Here is a 15,979-nt window from a genome sequence, read left to right as displayed (position 1 = left end):
GTTCAGCTGTCTATTTCAGCATTCTGATTAGGAATTCTATGGAATAGTATGTCAAAAGGATGACATAGCTGCATGATTACCAGAATTTAAGAACTTTTGTAGCTTAGAAAGATCTAATGTTTGTTAGAACTATAAATTTAAATTAATTGACATTACTTGAAATATGCTACCATTTTATTTTAACCTTAACTGTTGTTCACTTATGAAGGGGCCTCCTGCTAATGCTAAGCCCTTTACTGCCTAGTAAAGACAATACCAAAAGTCTTGTCGGGCATTAAAGAGCAGCCATGGACATGAATGCTCTATGCATGAATATTAAAGCCAATTCCTATCAGACTGTGATAGTAAGAACACATAGAGATAATGGCTGACCTCGGGTGTGTCCCTTCAACTGAAGATTCAGAGATGATCTCAGTCATCAGAGTTGTAAGGACCACATTGGTTACTACAAATTGTGCTTTAGAGAGCAAGTAATTATGTTCTGGCTAGCACTAGACTGTTATTAAGTGTGCAACGTTACAACATTTAGACAGAGTCTAAATTACTCTGACACACAAAGTATTCATGTGTTATGTAGAATACCTTCTTTCAATACTTTGCATGTTCCAGGTCATTCCTGCAGCTGATCTGATTACCAAAGACCCCTTGTGCATAACATCCAAGCAATGAGCCAGGTGTAGCAATGTACTAAAGCCATTGGTATGAAGCAGCAGTTGCTACCACACAGCATAGCTTTTCCTTGCCTTTCCTGCAATGGGAAAGGTACACCCCAGTCTGTACCACAGGCTCTGTTCTGCACTTCTGAGGAAGAGAAATGCTCAGCTCTGCTGCTCCATGCCCTTACACCTGCCTTCAAAGAAGCAGGTACTGGAATTTAAATTAAAAAAAAAAAAAAAAGCAGTGCTTGCTTGTTAAATGATCCTCTCTAGTAGTCTCAACATTACATATATGATGCATTATTTATTTTTTTAGTCTTGAATATCTCTGCTATTTTATTCATTATTTTATAGTATTCTGTTACAAGCTCCATATTTTTAGGAGATAAATACCACCCCTAAAGACTTGCAGTGCATGCTGGAACTATGCATGGGAGTAAAGCCTGAAAATAGACCATCTTCCTGCACTTCAAAGGCCCTAGAATAATCTGGCAGACAAGCGACATTAAAGAACACAAAATGAAGATGCAGAAGAAAGAAATGAGTTGTGGAAAGTAGATCTTGATATTGCTTTAATACAAGTGTTCATTTTGTAGAAAATTTTTAGAAATGAGGCATAAGACTTGTCTTGGAATCTCTAGCAGTCTTTTTATGTTACTACAAACTGTCATTAAATCTGCCCTGTGATTCTTACAAGATCAATCTTTTCCCTTTTCTGTCTGTGACTTTTGCACCCATTATCTTACTAGACTTTTTGTTCCATAACCTTCTCCTTTGACTTCCTAAATAAAAAGATCATTTCATATTCAGTAAATTAAACACATGGCTTTCAGTGTATGTCTCTGAACAGTACACTTCAAGAAAAAGAACTATGTTTTCCAGATAAAACATCAGTATTATATAAACACAGAAACAATGTGCCTTTGGGGAGTAAGAAAACACTCCAGGGCTGATTATATTTGCCAGAACACTGAACAAGGACTCATCAGATTGATTAAGTCTGTCATAACAACGAATCACAAAGTTATAAAAGACAAAATTCAATATTCTTTCTAAAGATAGAAACCTATTTTTAAACCATCAAAATAGTACCGCATTTAGAAAATCCCTGTTGCTTTTCTGTACAAGTATTTTGGGCAGCACTTTGGTATCAAAGATGCTGTAGTAATAAAAGCACAGACACTGCAATGGTAATTTTTCTTTTTTACATGATGTGTGTATGCGTGGGCCTGTGTCAGTAAAGACAAACATGGGGGGAAGGGAAGGGAAGGGAAGGGAAGGGAAGGGAAGGGAAGGGAAGGGAAGGGAAGGGAAGGGAAGGGAAGGGAAGGGAAGGGAAGGGAAGGGAAGGGAAGGGAAGGGAAGGGAAGGGAAGGGAAGGGAAGGGAAGGGAAGGGAAGGGAAGGGAAGGGAAGGGAAGGGAAGGGGCAAAGGACTAGATGGATTTTGTATGGACAGAAAACTGTTTCTGAAAAGCAATGCAGTTATGAGGGACTTTCCACAAAATATTTCCTATTCTGTGAAAATTTGATCTGATCTGGAGAGAATTCCAGAGTCAGCCTAAGGCCAGGAGTAAAAAGTTGAAGCAAACTGGTCAGCTGGGGGAGGTCCCAGTCAGATGCCTGTCCAGAGATCTCCTGTTCTCCTGCACATGCTGGGCAGGGCCGTGCAACTCTTTGAGAGCTGGAAATTCTTGGAGTCAGAGCTCACACTCTCCTGACATCACACTTCCTGTCAGTACAACTGCAAGTTTTGTCCAAAACCCAAGGAAAACATCACATCAACCATCACGGGCTTCATGCTTCTAGAGGCAGAAACACAGGAGATTTTTTATCTGCCAGATGTAGCCACTGCCCTGGGAACACATCCAAATATGTTTTTCCTCAAGTGATGAATCACAGAGGAACTGAAGGAAGAGCTTATTTTTTTTCTTTTGTACAGCAAATCACTTTTCTCATTTCTTGAGTATCCAGTAGCTGAGGAAAAACATTTTCCTGCAGATATAAGCTCAGCTTGTGAGTGCTATGGACATTCTTTTCTTGATAAAAGACTCACTGATCACTAAAAATATCAGCTTTTGAAGTAGAAATTATTCTCCTTAAGCATCTCTGGACTGCAGAGACACTCAGAAGCCAGGGTGATTTGTTATAACTTTACCCCCTCAGTCTCCCCCAGTGGGAAATTATCTCAAAGGAGAAAAAGTATTTTAAATGTTTGTCCTCAACTTTTCCACTTTTCTGAGGATGATTCTAAGACAAAAATAGGTAGAATTTGCAGGGAATTCATTGCAGACCTCCAAACAGGTAAGATATAGCACACAATTATTAGTTACTCCTTATCATAAAGGCCAGTGACAAGATAAACACAAATTCTTTCCCACTAGTATTTAAAGAGTACTGCAGAAAAGAGAAGGAAAAACATAGTGTTATAGAGTAAAAAAATAATCTCAATTGCTATATATATCTAAATTCTATTTTGTCTGCAACAGTCTGAAGCTTGCAATTCATCAGTTAGTCCTTAACCCACACTCTCTGCAAGTTCCTGACTTCATTGGAGGCAAAAAATGAATCACAATTCCTATTGTTGAAGAGCTAAAATTAAGATTTGTGAAGATCAAAAACTGTCCTAGCTTTAGTGTCTATCTAGTCATTTACCCATCAACAAAACATTTTTAAGCTTCAAAGACTACCTTTTGCACAGTAGGACATGAAACAGTAATAACAATAGAGTTTAGCTCCCCCTCTTTGTATTTTTTTTCATATTTTTCTCTAGTGTTTCAAATTTATGATTTTGCAACTGATTTTACATTTGATCATTGCTCTTCATCTTGGCTAGATATTAATGACTGCTGATACCGAAGGCTGGTATTCTTATCCTCAAAGCCCAACTGAGCCAAATGCATGACTCACAAAGTTCCATCTAACAGTCTCTGTTCAGAAAACCCAGTCTAAAAATGAGCTGAATGGAAATGAGAAGACTCCGACCGAAACACACAAACAGCCTTAAAGAACTGAAAATACACCATGAGCTTGGAAAGTGCAAAGCATTTCATTTTAAATATCACTTCCATGCTTCCACTGGGACCATATGGAGCTTACATGTCCTTATATTCTACACCTACACTCTCCTGCATTATAATTCACATGGGAATATAGTGGCCTAATACATGCACTAGTTCACAACACAATAGAGCATATTAGCTTTGCAGTATGGGGTTTTTTCCCTGAGTTTACACAATTATGACTGACAGCAAAGGTCATTGAAATGTATTTAATCATCTTTCTATTAAATTGCAGTTTCCCCTCAGGCCCTAATTTATTTACAATTAAAATTCAGATTTACTAGTAATTCTCAAGAAAACAAGACTGTTGGTGAAGCATTAGAATTTTTGTCTTAATTTTCAGAACTGCAGTCACATCACAAGCTTTCTATTTCACTGTATTTCAAATGCTCAGCAGCTATAGAAATTAGACTGCCTTTTCTGGGATGTTATAATGTCAATAATTCATCTAATACCAGGTCTTTGAATAGAAGTAAAGAAAGAACCAAGAAACTGGAGGAAAGATTTACTGCCTCTAATATCTAATCTCTCCAGTCAAGTTGCTGTACAGAAACTAGAATTCATTGAAAATGCAGCCTCACCTATAAATCTTGGTCCTTTAATAGTTTTTAACCATCTTAGGAGTGAACTATCACTGTTTGGTTCATTGGCCAGGCAGGAAGGGCTCACACTGTGAGAACACGACTCATGGCACTCCTGGGGCAAGCCCGCAGAGCTGATCAACCAGAGTTCCCATTGCAGTGACCCTCCAAGGCTGTCAAACACATCATACTCACTTTGGGGAGGATGAGATATCATCTTGTTACTCCTGTGTACACAGTGCATCCAACTACAGTTTTGAAAGTCATGTCCCCAACAACTTTTGCATTGAATTAGGATTCTTTTTATTGCATCAATATATTCTGACCTACATAGCTTAGGTTTTGTAAGGCATAAATCAATGCATTATGTTCAAATGTACATGTAGTTTGTATATTAGCATTAAAAAGGTTTATCAAGGCAGATTTAAAATTGGGCTTTGAAAGCTAAACTTCCTGATTCTCCAAGGTTAGGGTTTGTTACGTTTTGGTGGGGTTTTTTTGGTAAAAAATACTGAATCCTTCAATACTATTGAATTTGTTTTCAGAGATGTATTTTTCTTTTTAAACAAAGAATAAAAATATGTGGAAACTCTTGGTATAGCTGTAAAGTCTCTGATACAGATGTTATTTCATGATGTTACTATGGCTTTCTCCTTTTTTTTGTTTTCCTGATTGAAAATAACAGCGCTAGAGCTGGGCAGGAATCGTCCTACACAAAGTAAATGGCTGAAAAAATCTCATTAATTAAAACAACGCTGAGAATTCTTTTTTAAAATATCTTTTACCACTCAGGTAGGAGACAGTCACCCTGTCTACCCTTCATTCTCAATTAGGAGACACAAACAATCAAGGAAGTCATTCCTTTCCTTCTGACACAGGTCCTTCCAGATGGAAATTCTGCTCCCCCCAGTCAGACACCTGTCTGAGAACACAGCAATCCACCTTCACAAATGTGCTTCTCTCCACTGGCCAGCAAGGGTACACAGGGTGACAGGCTCACAGCTCAAGGTGTTCTTAAGATTGTGACAGAAATTGCACCTGAAGCATTTGCTGAAACCCAGTGGTTACAGTCAGCATTTCAGGTTCTGCCATTCTCTGCCAGCCAAGGATCACAGGTACCACATTGTCTGACCCGGGGGCTGCCCAGACACTGCAGCACGGGCAGCCAGCTTGGAAGAGCCAGGCTTCAGAAACATGACTGAAATTTCCATTTCCCAGGAAGTTATATATATATATGTGTGTGTGTGTGTGTGTGTGTGTATACATATATATGTGTGTGTATATATATATATATATATGTATATGTATATATATATAACTTTTTCTTAAGAGCTTGAAAATATCTGAAGCACCAAGCTTTCTTATGAATCAGAAATTCTCAACTCAACAACTCTAACTGAAACCTCATTTATATTTATTTCTGGACTTTGATATTTGAAGATGAGGCATTAGAGAAACACAGCTATTTTAACACCTGCTTTCAATCCAGTTAATAACTTTGCACCTGATACATTCTTTCCCATTAAGTCAAATTTATGCTAATGCTGTCCTGATTAGCAAATACTATTTAAAGCTGGTTTATGGCATGATTTCTGAATAAAGTAGGTGTCTAGACTTGGTGAATTTCAGCTATCAGATTATGAAGTTCACAAACTATCGATAGGTATCTCTGCAAAACAGTGGAATAGCCTGCAGGATGACAAGTAGTGACAATTATGGAGAGATTTTTCTCATGCTGGGGAATCTGCTTTTACCAAACAGAACACAATCTCTAGTATTGAAAACCATAGAGCTCCAATGTTAAAGTTACTTTATGAGAAATTCAGTTAGCCTCATGAAACACTCAATTCTGAAGATAAAGGTCTTGAAACACAAGGCATGTACTTTAAACAGTTCCAAACCTGGATTGCACAGGCTGTGCACTACAGGGCTTAATGAGAGGTGAAGCAAAGGGCACCGAGCTGACAGGCTCAGCGTGACACTGGGGATCTTCTTTGGAAGGAGCAACATCCCTGCCTTCTCTGCACCACATGGCATGGCATGGTGTGGGCAGACCTGAATTCATTCTATAAATCATACTGGATCCTGACAAACATCTTTTCTTCCTTTCTCCCCCTCTGAACAATGCTTTTGGCAATAACTTCACATCTCCAACATTCTGCTGCTCTTAAGGATCTAGAAAAAGCAGCAAAGACACAGAAAGGATACATTTTTGCTCTCCTTCAATTCATTTGTGCTCTGAGGGAAACACCTAATGATGTATTTACAGCATGCTGTTTTCAAAGCTCTATCTATTAAAATATTAATAACCTATTCATCTCACCCCATGGTGAAACAGGTGATTTCATATTTCTACTACATTACAGAAGCAGAAGTACTTAGAAGAATAATTTTCAGAACTGAACACAAGAAGCAAATCATCATGCTCAACAGTTAGAAGATGATATCTCACATCAATCAAGATATATCATCTAGTTCTAAGGAACTAAGGAAAAAGCACATTCTAAAGAAGACAGTCTGCACAGCTGTGTAGGTTTTTTCAAGCACAGCAACTGGATCAACAGTCACCTTACATGGGAAGCATCGCTGTATTTGTTTTAGAATCAGAGAAACTGATGCACATTAAACCAATTGCTTAAAGCTATTTGATACCTTCTGGCAATATGGCAGAGAGTTCAGACTATGTAACCTACAGGTCAAGCCTGTCACACAGAAAAGCAACTACTATTTTCTTCTAAAATGGCAATGCTGCTCCTTATCTAGCACATGAGAAGTAAGTGCATGTCCTTTTCTCTCTCTGCCCACACTCTTGCCTTTCTGACAAGCATCCTGGTTCTCTGAGTCCTGGGATAACAGTAAGGAGTAGAATCTCCCTTTCTAGCTGAAGCTGGTTTTCTCTAAAAAAATAAAAAAAACCAAAACAAAACAAAACAAAACAGTGAAAAAAATGTAGCCCACTTTAGGCTAGAAAACAGTTATATGCTTGTAGATAAAGTATTCAGCTAGAAGAAGTCAGTCCTGCTTAATGTCATGTTTAATGTGCTTCAATAATCAATAAATTCAAGTCTCCAGGCAAAGGCTGATGGCAAATATCAGGATACAGTAACATTTTTGTTACACACCTTCTACTTGAGCATGTCTTTGTATTTTGGCACTGTAAGGCAGGTGGAGCTCAACTTTGCTGTGCCATTCTATATTTCTGCTTTTAACCCTTAATGCCTGCCCTGAGCAGGATGATAAACCTTCTATTAGAATTATGTATTTACGCCATATCCTCACTTTGCAACCTCCTACCCAGAAACTCACTGGCCAGGAGACTCCCACTGTTCAGGCAGACCCTCTATTTGAGGGAGATGTAAACACATTTTCCCATCTTAGGTGCTAGTTTAACTACTAATTAACTTAATGTGTAGTATTTTCATTTTTTTTCCTGTTGCAACTCTTCCACACTTAGGGGATATTTAATTCACTGTTGTCTCTGAGAAAGATACAGAGAATGATTCAGTAATTTAGTGGCTGAGAAGGAAAAGACCTGAATTTCCATCTGCCTCACATAAGCATTTTATAGGCTATATATAGGCTTCAGCTCTTTCCAGAAGGGTTGGATTAGAGGCAAAAAAATGCAGCAAGCTAGAAATGATCTGACAAAAAGGATGTTACTGGTGAAGACTCTGTAAGACAGTACTCAGCAGCAGAAAAGGGACCTGATACAAAATGGAGGAAGGGGACAACAGAGACACGGCATTTTGAGGGGCAAAGTGTAGAGGTGCACTCTTGGTCCCAGGAAATCGGGCTCTGCTTTTCTGCAGGTACTTTGGATCCAACTCTGACCTCCCAGAGCATCTCACCACCTACACACGAGTGGGAAAGCCCAGGTTTCCTCACTGAGAGGTCTCTGCCGCCTGTACAGCTTTATTTCAGACAGAAACACGTACTCTCAGAGAAAGTTCACGGGGCGAGTTCCGCCTATGGCAGTGTCCATTCAATCAAAACGCTCTAAGAGCTTTTTATTCTCTCCCAGCAGCGGCCTGGAGAAAGAGACAATGTCCCAAGGACACGGGGTGCCCGATCTCACGGACCTGCAGATCCCTTGGCCGTGTTTTGGGGTACTTGCCACCGCTGGGTCGGTAACACACGGGCAGGGGTGTCCGATCGCTGGGCTGTGCGTTTCGGGGTGTTCACACAGCGGGAGAGCCGCGGGCTCCGGGGTAGCCGCACCGCTCCCGTCCCCTCACGGGCTCCGGCACACCCGCACCCATCCCGGGCTCCGGGGTAGCCGCACCGCTCCCGTCCCCTAACGGGCTCCGGGCGCCCGCACCGCTCCCGACCCCTCACGGGCTCCGGGGCGCCCGCACCGCTCCCGTCCCCTCACGGCCGGGGCGGGGCGGGGCGGCGCGCGCTCAGGTGCAGCGGCTCGCGCCGGGCCCCGCCCTTGCCCCGGGCACCACCTGGGGGGCGGGGTCAGGCGCCGGCGGATGGACACATCACCTGCTGTGGCCGACTGACCCCTCATGCCCGGGCACCGCGCCGTGCCCTTCTAAAGCCAGGACGGCGTGGTTTGCTCGTTGGCAAGCGCCGCAGAGGGGCGACATCGCGGCGCGGCCTCGGGGACCCGGCGGACTATTTGTCACCCCCGGCTAAGGGACTGTCGTGGCCAGGGTGGGCGTGTGCGCGCGCGCGCCATCCCGGTAGCGGGCGGGGAGGGAGGCGGAGGCGTCCGCAAGTAGTTCCGGTTGAGGAAGCCGGCGCTCGTGGCCGCCGGTTCCCGTGGCCGCGCCAGGGCAGGAGCGTTCCCGGCCCCGCTCCAGCCCCGCTCCAGCCCCGCCATGGCCACCCGCTCCTGCCGGGAGAAGGCGCAGAAGCAGAACGAGCAACACCAGGCCATCCTGGCCAAGCTGCTGCGGGAGGAGGACAACAAGTACTGCGCCGACTGCGAGGCCAAAGGTACGCGGGGCGGGGGGCGCGGGGCCCGGCCCGGGCTCGGCGCTGCCCCGGCGGGTCCCGGCTCGGGGCGGCCGCGGGGCCCCGCTCGGGGCCGCGCCACGTCCGCAGGGGCGGCGGGACCGGAGGGCGGCTCCTCCCGACAGCGGGCCCGGGGGCGGCGGCAGCGGGGTCGGGGGCAGCGGCGGCGCGGACAGACAGACAGACAGCCTGACCTTTCGGTGTGAGCCGCGCTCCGCTCTTCCCTGGGCTGGGCTGCAGCCGCCTCGTCCTCCGGCGAGGAGCCCCCAGCCGGGCTTTATGCAATGACTGGCCCAGCCCTTTCCTGAAGTTTCACGGCCGCGGCCGCTTCCTGCGCTGCCAGGTATCGATCGGAGCGGGCCGTGGCCTTCGGGAAGGGACTGGCCGATGCCAGGGGTAGGTGCCAGATGAGCTGGATGTCGGCTGTCCAAAACAATATTCCCTGCCCTGCTGACTCAGTCAGAATGCCGGGCTCTGTGAATCTGGATGTCTCAGTCTGGTTAAACGTGTCACAGATGTGGCTTTGACGATGAATAGAATTTTAAAGATTGTATCACTGGCAAATCTTACAGTGCTTTAATTTTGTTTTCCTGCACAAAAGTAGATATATATTTGCGTTTGTATTTACCTTGGATTCTGTGGCTTTCAAATGGAAATTTATAGCACATCCCTCTTTCATCTAGAGTCAATTTATTATGATCTTGTTCTAGGTAAGGTGGCTGCACAGTAAGTTATTAAGTCTAATGCTTCCTGAATAACAATTGGAGTTCACGGTGTATGATTAATGCCAGAGCTGCCTTGTTCAGTCCTTCTTCACATAAAGTGGAGGTGAAGTGTGAGTGAGCTTCGTTTGAGCAACCAGAAATGGCAATGTTTGTAAATTCTCTTCCCATATGTGTGTGCCACTGGATTTCCCTGTGCACACAAGTCATGCCATGCACACAGAGAAGACTGTATTGTCTTAACGCAAACTCTTAGAAGTACAGGATATGGATTGCACCAAAGATAATGGGTCTGTATATTTTGTAAATAACTCTGCCTAACCATTTCCAAACAGAGCTCCTCTTGCCCCCTGACAGCTGGTTACCATGTAAATGACTCTTCATAACCAGTGGCTCTCTGGAAAAAGCACATTTGTATGTTTCATCTGTTATTGGCATTTTTATTTTCATGCTGAATGCTGCTTAGTGTTGCTTGCTGATGGAATTCCACATGTAATTGTTCTGTAGCATTGGCCTGAGGGCTGTGTTGCTCAAGACTGGAGTCCAGAATTCTCCAATCACTTGTCCCATCTTCCAAGTTTTCTCTTCTAACTCTGGCTTAGTTAAAATGTTTGCACATCTCTGTAACCCTGAGTGCTCTGTATCTTTTGCCCTTTCAGTTCAGCAGTGCTGGCACTTTCAGCTTCCTTTTCCTTATATTTGTGTTAATAAGTGGTTTTATTCACTGTTCTTTTCTTTGGTGCTTTCTTTCATAAGATCAAGTTTTGGTGTATCTTGAATTTGGTTTTCTTTTTCCTGTTCAGGTTCTGGAGGACCTACCAATATCTTGACCAGGCTGTCTTCTGCTAGTACATGTTCATTCAGTTTTCCAGTTTCTAGTAGACTGTTTTACTTGGGTACCTACTAAAATCTGATGGCACTTTTGAAAGCTTCTTGCTTTTCTTTTTTGTTGAACTTCTCTTTTTCTGTCTCTGTACGCCAGAAGCCTGGCTTGCCTTCACCCTGTCTCCAGGAAAGGTGGCATGAAAATACTGGATGATGCAATGTGAGGGACTTGTGGTTTGGCAGTTCCTTTTTTATTTATTCTGTTCTTCCCTTCAAGTTTAATTTGCGTTTGCTTCATTCTGTTGTAGCAATTTTGATTTTAAATCCTGTATTATATTAGCTTTGTAGTGCTATCTGACTTTGCCTGTACTGTGTATGTTTGGGGGTTTTTAATAGTTGGAAGGAAGAGTGTGGAATGATAAACTTGCTTTAGTTGCAGCTCTTCTAAAGGCACTCGACTGACATGTGGCCATATATACACAGTTTGTGGAGATTTTTTGCTTGAACTTTAGGAAGCTTCCTTCAGGGAAGGAGGGTTGTGTGAACAATGTTGAGATGCTTCCACTATACCCTGAAGTCTGGATCTCCATGTACCTCCAGAAGACAGCTCAGAAAAAAAAGAAAACATAATCAGTTGTTAAGTTGAAAATCAAGCTTATCATGAGCATGCAGTGCCACTGTTGAACTCTGCTTAAAGGCTGCAGCCAGCTGTTTTTTCCTAATGTGTTTCATGTTTAATCCATGGTGTATGAGTGCTCATGACTTGCTGCTGCCTAGCAAAGCTGTAGTTTTGCTAGTCCTGGAATGCAGAGCTGTGTGAGGCAGCAGCTATTAACGTGGCTCTGTTAGCTGAGCAGAGCCTGCCAGCTGTCTGGCATTCCCCAGCCCGTGAGATCTCCTTCACCTCTTGCAACACTGGCAGCATCCCTTTCATCTCTAGTCCTGTTTGTTGTTAGTCTGGAGCTTCCTATGGTCAGTTCCACCGGAGAGCCTCTTGATCCTGGATTCTGCAGAAATTAACACGACAAAATGTTAACGACTTCACTTGTGTCAGTCCTAGTTTGGCATGTCTTTGGTTTTCTTCATGTAATGTATTCTTTTTTTCTTTGCAATGTTGCAAACTTTAGTTTCTGTTACTTTCCTCTCTTGTGTGAACTTTGCTCCTTTGTCTGTCCTTCTCCCTTCTGTTGCTCAGTAGGAGGTTCCAAGTTCTGTGTTTTGTTTCTTTTTCTGTTCACATGATTATGGGGTAGCATCTTCATGATTAACTCCAGTTGTTTTAACTGAGTTGCAGTTGTCTTGAATCTTATTCTGTCAGTACGTAAAAACATCCTTTCAGTATGGTCTTTCAGATTGCTGCCATTTCAGCATGGGCACTTAACTGAAAATAATTCCTTTCTCTCACCCTAAATATTATAGTATCTCTTAAACCTGAGGTGTTATATTTACCCTGGGCTTCTTTTCAGTTAGTCACATCCAAAGGTCGTGGAAATCTTGCAGATTATACTTGTATATCTAGCTGCTATTCTTTGAGGCTCTGGGAATTCTTAAGTATTCTTTCATACCAATATAATGCTGGCTTTTACTTCTTGTATCAAAAAGGGGATAGAGGATCTCACTACCATCCTGTCACTCCTAAGTCACTGAGTTAGCTTTCCTTGCCCACCTGCAGGAATGCCATATGCATTGCCAGCAAAGAAGTTTGAAGCGTGCACCTTTCCAGTATTTATTGTATGCTTGCTCTGTGTAAGAATTAGAAAAAGCTATTTCTTGGTCATCCTCAAAACAATCTGTCATTAGCAGTGGTCTTGTATCAAGAATAAACCTATCCTTTGATTTGTGGTCTGCTTCTTCAAGTGTGAGGTATGCAGATTGGATGGCTTTGTAAGGTGAAGAACACCTCTGCCAGAGTAGTATTAAGTAATAATTAGGATTGCTGACCCTGGAAACAGTTTCTAGAAGTGATTTTTATTCTGTATTTGACTTTTGCCTGTTCAAATAGCTGCTCTGAATCTGACTGTTGCTGCTAAAATGTGTTGGAAACTACCTGTTGTAGGGCCATACGGTGGTTGCCATGTGTCACCTTCAAATTGTAAATCTTGCAGCTGGCAGAGAGATGAGATGACACTTCTGTGGGGAAGAAGCCTGAAAATGAAAGGTTCTGGAACTGTCTTTGCAATCACTGAGACTTTGGAAAGAGTGAGGAGGCTGGGATGACATTTGACAAGGCAGTTCTTGTCTGTGTACTGTCTGTTCTTTACATCCCTATGTGAACAGCTGTCTGCATAAGGAGCTGATGTCTTCCCAGTGTTCTGTTACTAGGAAGGAGTTACACTACTGTTTCTGATACTTGTAGGAAATAGCAGGGTATGTTGACAGTAGATTAAGCCACCCTGAAGTTTTGAAAGAGAGGCAACTGAAATTCCTTTGTGATCCTTTTGTTTGTATAACTAAGTAAAGCTGGCAGGAATTGGAAGGATGTAGGAGAAGCTGTATCAGGTATGCAGACTATGCTGAAAGCTATTGTAAAGAATTTGAATTTTTGTTACTTTTGACTGTAGAGGGAGGGTAATGCATTTTTAAAATTGTTGTTTCAATCCTGATATTTGAATCCCTTAAGCAATAACACCTCTTAGAAATCTGTCAAATTAAGCCAAAATTAAAAAAACTCAAACTGTTAACATCAGTTGGGGACCCTTTGGCTATAGAGGCTATAATTTGCCATTTCTGCCCTGCTTATAACATGCTAGAAGTCTTCTAGACTTGTGTTCTTATTGCTTGACAGCAAGGATGGTGTTGTTAGGATGCTGATATTGAATACTGAATCAAGTACTTAGAAGTTGAAGTGTGTGATGAAGCACAAAAGGAGATTAGTTTCAAACATGATTAGGAACAGTAATCAGTCTTATGCTCCCCATTTACAGAGGCAGCTGCCCTAGACCAAGACTGGTGGCCTTCACTTTGCAGGCTTGCTTGCTTAGATGGACAGTCCTTTGATTCTGCTGAATATCTTGTCCCCTACTAAGAAAAAACAATGTGAATGTTCTCTGGCATACCTTTTCTGTCTGCTGTGCTTGTATTTGGATGTTGTCTTTAAGACCAATGGATTGACTACTGAAGTCTGCGAATTCATCTTCCTATCAAGAAAGCAATTACCTGAGCTGTCAGCTGCTTTAGATTATTTTAAAACTGTAATCAAGTTAAAATAACATAATTGGAAACTTGTAGACCTTAGTGTAAACAAGTGTAGATGTTTTGGGCCTTCAGAAAAGGTGAATAAATTTCTGTATCAGAGGAAGTGTTCTGGGGGATTTTTTGGTTTTTTTTTTTTTTTTTTTTTTTTTTTTTTTTTTTTGTTTTGTTTTTTTTGTTTTTGTTTGCTTACTTCATGCCTGATAGTGCTTGAAGCCTGTATAAATGATCTGTTACCAAAATCACAGTACAAAGAAGCACATTGACACTGTTGCTTGTTCAACCAGATTAAAATTGGTTTACTTTGGTTATAATATTAATGAGAATACTTTTCAGTATATATAGTTGTACTGTACAGTCACTGAATATCTGTGTGTGATTGAAGACTTGGCCTTCTGTCTGAAGAGTGGCAGGTACAGGTCCTTGGGAGTGTGGAGAGAGACTCAACAGGAAAGATTGGTACTAATATTTGTGTAGCTAGAACGTAACTTTAGCTTCCCTAACAGCTAACCAGTCCCAAGCATAGTGCCTCTTAGCAGTGGGAGAGAAAAATATAGTTTAACTAAGTGGGCAAACTAGCTATGTTAAGAAATCTGGAGTATCCCAGATATGTTTACAGCTGTTCAAACTCCTTTGTGTAGACATTCAAGTCTTGCATATGATCTCTTCTATGGCTGGGAGACCAATTTAAATATTTGTTTGATGACTTTTTGTGAAGCTGCCTTGTTGTTTACTTGTTTGATGTCTGGTCTTTTAAGTGCCTTAATCTTGCCTGTATACTTTAATAGCTAGTGTACTTCTTTCCCAAGCAGATGGATAACTCTTACAGCTCACTGCCCTCAGCCTGTGCAAGGCATCAACCCTTGTCTCACTGTCAGGGTAAGAAAGCTTTGTGACAGCTCATTGACAGAGCTCCCACCAGGGCAAGACACTGGCTGCTGTACCTCCTCAGGTGAAAATCTTTCCTGTCTTCCTCCTCAGGTGGAGAAACCCCTGAGAGTACACTAGGGGAACAGAACACATGGATTATGCTGGAGGTCAGTTCCACACATCATCTCTGGTGCAACTTCTAGTCCTTTATTGAGGTTCAAGCACAAAGTACTAATTTTCTGCTAGCTGATTGTGCTCTAAGGATATTCTGTACCAGTTGTTGCCAATAGATGTTACTGCAGGTCACTCAGATCAAGAAATTGCTGGTGTTTCTTTGTGTGTTTCTGTTGCAGGGTTCACATTGCTTCAGTAAGATAAGCTTGGGAAAGATCATGTGAGTGTAACAGACTGGAATATGAATTGACAGATACAACTGGAGGCCTCTGGCTCTCCAGTAGGGCTTTGCAATATCCTTCCTTAAGGAATAATGAAGGCAAAGGATTTTGATTCAGGGTTGTTCTTACTTAGGCTTAGCTAACGAAATTATAGATCTTGAGCTCTAATAATAGTAAGGAACTGTATCACTGGAAGTCCCACTGATAATCTGGTACTTAGCTGCTAGTTTTCTGGCCTTTTTGTCAAAGACAGTGCCTTCAGAACCCCTTAGGGACCAGAACAACTTTAATCTCTCTTGGGACTGGATAACCAAGATTTTTTTGTGATTTCCTGCTACAAAACAAAACTACCTTAATGCTCTCATTCCATGTGCTCTTACCTGTTGCTGACACTGGTTGGATGAGAGTGAAGCTTAGGAATTAGTTGCTGTTGCAGCCCTGAGAAGGATAGTTGTCTCCCCCAAGGAAAGAGCCCTTAAGACAACTGATTTGGTGGGAAAAAAGTACAGCAGCCCTAGCGTAGGACTTCTGAATGGATTGTGGCAGTGTTGGGTGACACTAGTGGCCTCTGTAAGGAAGGGTGACTCTTTTGGACTCTTACAGTGCAGAAAAATATTTTCAAATAAGTCACAGGAAATAAGTTTAGCTTGTAATACAACTGGATTGTTTGCAAAATTGAAGGCTTTTTTCCCAAAGTGGATGCAATCTTTATTCT

General features: G+C 42.3%; 1 protein-coding gene across 4 annotated transcripts in view; it reads left to right on the top strand.

Moving 5' to 3' along the window:
* Nucleotides 1–9,031: 9,031 nt before the first annotated feature.
* The window catches only part of SMAP1 (small ArfGAP 1), a 92,004-nt gene continuing 85,056 nt past the window's right edge, over nt 9,032–15,979 (top strand). For all 4 annotated transcript variants that reach the window (XM_059467862.1, XM_059467861.1, XM_059467860.1 and 1 more), the window contains exon 1: nt 9,032–9,242. In XM_059467862.1, coding sequence (XP_059323845.1) covers nt 9,125–9,242 — 118 coding nt within the window. In that variant the 5' untranslated portion in view covers nt 9,032–9,124. The remainder of the gene's footprint in view (nt 9,243–15,979) is intronic.

Source organism: Ammospiza nelsoni, chromosome 3 (genome assembly GCF_027579445.1).
Source record: "Ammospiza nelsoni isolate bAmmNel1 chromosome 3, bAmmNel1.pri, whole genome shotgun sequence".
NCBI lineage: Eukaryota > Metazoa > Chordata > Aves > Passeriformes > Passerellidae > Ammospiza > Ammospiza nelsoni.
Note: the sequence above shows the minus strand (reverse complement) of the source record. Positions and strands in the feature narration are given on the sequence as shown.